The following is a 1,971-nucleotide window of genomic DNA, read 5'->3' as shown; positions in this document are numbered from 1 at the left end:
AGCTTCAAATATTTTCAAATCTATATATAATACAAATCTGTGTAATATATCTTTGTAAAAATATTATTAAGTATAACAAATTCACTTGCATTAATCTATATAGTATATAGATTATGGATGTACCAAAACAAATAATATGTGTAGAGAGTTTAGTCGAATTGGAATTTGCATAGCCACTTGCAATTATATTATGATATTTTTGGATGAAGAAGACAAATTCATAATTATAGTATGATGTTTTTGTGTTTGGTTTTCCTGACATAATCTTGGTTGATACTGATAATGAATTTATTAGTTTTTTTCTTTTGATGCTGATTCTTGAAAATAAAATCTTAATCAGTGCAAAACATGATTCATATGAGGCAAGGAAGGAACTTGTGGATGAAACAGAAGTCCTTCTGAATATCTGGTGGTTATCGTTAAGTGGACTTGCGTCTCTACCACAAGATCCCACTTTTTCTAGGGGAGTCAGCCTCTACATACACACATTCTCTAAACTCCCGCCATAAGGCATTGCAGATAGGCGTACTGTCATAGAAGTAATAGTTTCCCAGAATCAGTTTAATAGCCCTGGTGGCCTCCACGACATGGTAGTGAGGAATTTTGGAGAACAGATGATGAGTCACATGGGTGTCGGTTAAGTGATGGAATACATGGTTCAACATTCTGTAATCCCTGTCAACTGTTGACATTGCACCCCTAATACATTCCCACTCTAATCCATCATAGTGGGGCAGCGCTGGATGTGTATGTTGTAGGTACGTGATCAGCACCAAGAATGTGTCCACAATCAATAGGGGAATGACGTATAGTTTTATGAGCCAAGAAAATCCATAAGCAGAGGCCAGCAGGTACAAAGTATAAGCCACTCCGAGCAAGGCAATGTCACTAACCATTATCTGAAATCTCTCTCGTTTGCTATAAATTGGGGAATATGGATCAAAGTGGCAGGCAAATCGAGGATACTTCCTTCCCGAAGCGTTGAACATCAGATACAATGGCCACCCCATGGTGAGGTAAATTGCTATCATCAACAACCTTCCCGACGGGTTAGCTGCTAGACTGGAAGTCAACTTTATCATATCATTCTTTGTCTGGGGAACAAAAGCTTCATCTCGTTCTAAGCTCCCAGTGTTGCTATGATGTCTTCGATGACTGTACTTCCACGAGAAATATGGTACAAGAAGCCATGAGTGTAGTATAAGCCCCACTGTATCATCCACCAAAGAGTAGTCACTAAATGCATGATGCCCACATTCATGTGCTATAATCCATATACCAAACAAAACGCACCCCTGAGCTGCGCAGTAACCAAACCAGAGCGCCCATCCAAGCAATCCAGGAGCTATGAAATAAGAGGTGGTTGTGGAATACAACGGAAGTGCAACAATAAGAAGATCGTATCCTAGATATGAGAATGATGTGAACAGTGATCTGTTGAAGCAGTGAGGTGGAATGGCTTTCTTCAAATCTTTTAATGTAAACGGTGGCATTCCACAAGGAGCTCGCTCTCTTATATCTTTCTTGGAAAGCAATGCCATCTTCTCACCAAGCCACTTTTTAACTTACAAGTCTCTGCAAAAGATTATGTCACAGGCTGCAACGCGTGCATACAGATAGTAGAGTTCACTTCGTACAGATATGACTGCCTGCAAAGTGAACATAGAGAAAGTAATTCATTAAACTGATATGCAATTTCTTCATTAAACTAATGTTCAAAAAATCATCCTCAAATTCATGGCGAGGATTTTTTATTTTTATTTTTTTCATAATATAAAATACTAACTAAACTCAAAAATATAAATACAAATGTGATAAAAAACAATTGATTTTACAATATTTTTTCTTTTCAAAACTAAAACGCTATCTTAATTAATCATATTCTCTCTTAATTCAATTTCCTTTCGTAATGATTCTTTCCATTTTTCTGATGATTTATTTTAATCTTTCAAACAAACGGAGAGCATCAAG

General features: G+C 36.9%; 1 protein-coding gene across 1 annotated transcript; it reads right to left on the bottom strand.

The window, feature by feature from the left end:
• Positions 1-437: 437 nt before the first annotated feature.
• On the bottom strand, positions 438-1,541 carry LOC149248970 (delta(12)-acyl-lipid-desaturase-like). The gene has a single exon (XM_089451539.1). The coding sequence runs from the start codon at positions 1,539-1,541 to the stop codon at positions 438-440; it is 1,104 nt and encodes a 367-aa protein (XP_089307665.1).
• Between the last annotated feature and the right edge of the window lie 430 nt (positions 1,542-1,971).

Source organism: Pinus tabuliformis, chromosome 7 (genome assembly GCF_031772625.1).
Source record: "Pinus tabuliformis cultivar Carrire ecotype Pingquan chromosome 7, CPIR1, whole genome shotgun sequence".
Taxonomy (NCBI): Eukaryota; Viridiplantae; Streptophyta; class Pinopsida; order Pinales; family Pinaceae; genus Pinus; species Pinus tabuliformis.
This window is presented reverse-complemented; position numbering and strand designations above follow the sequence as displayed.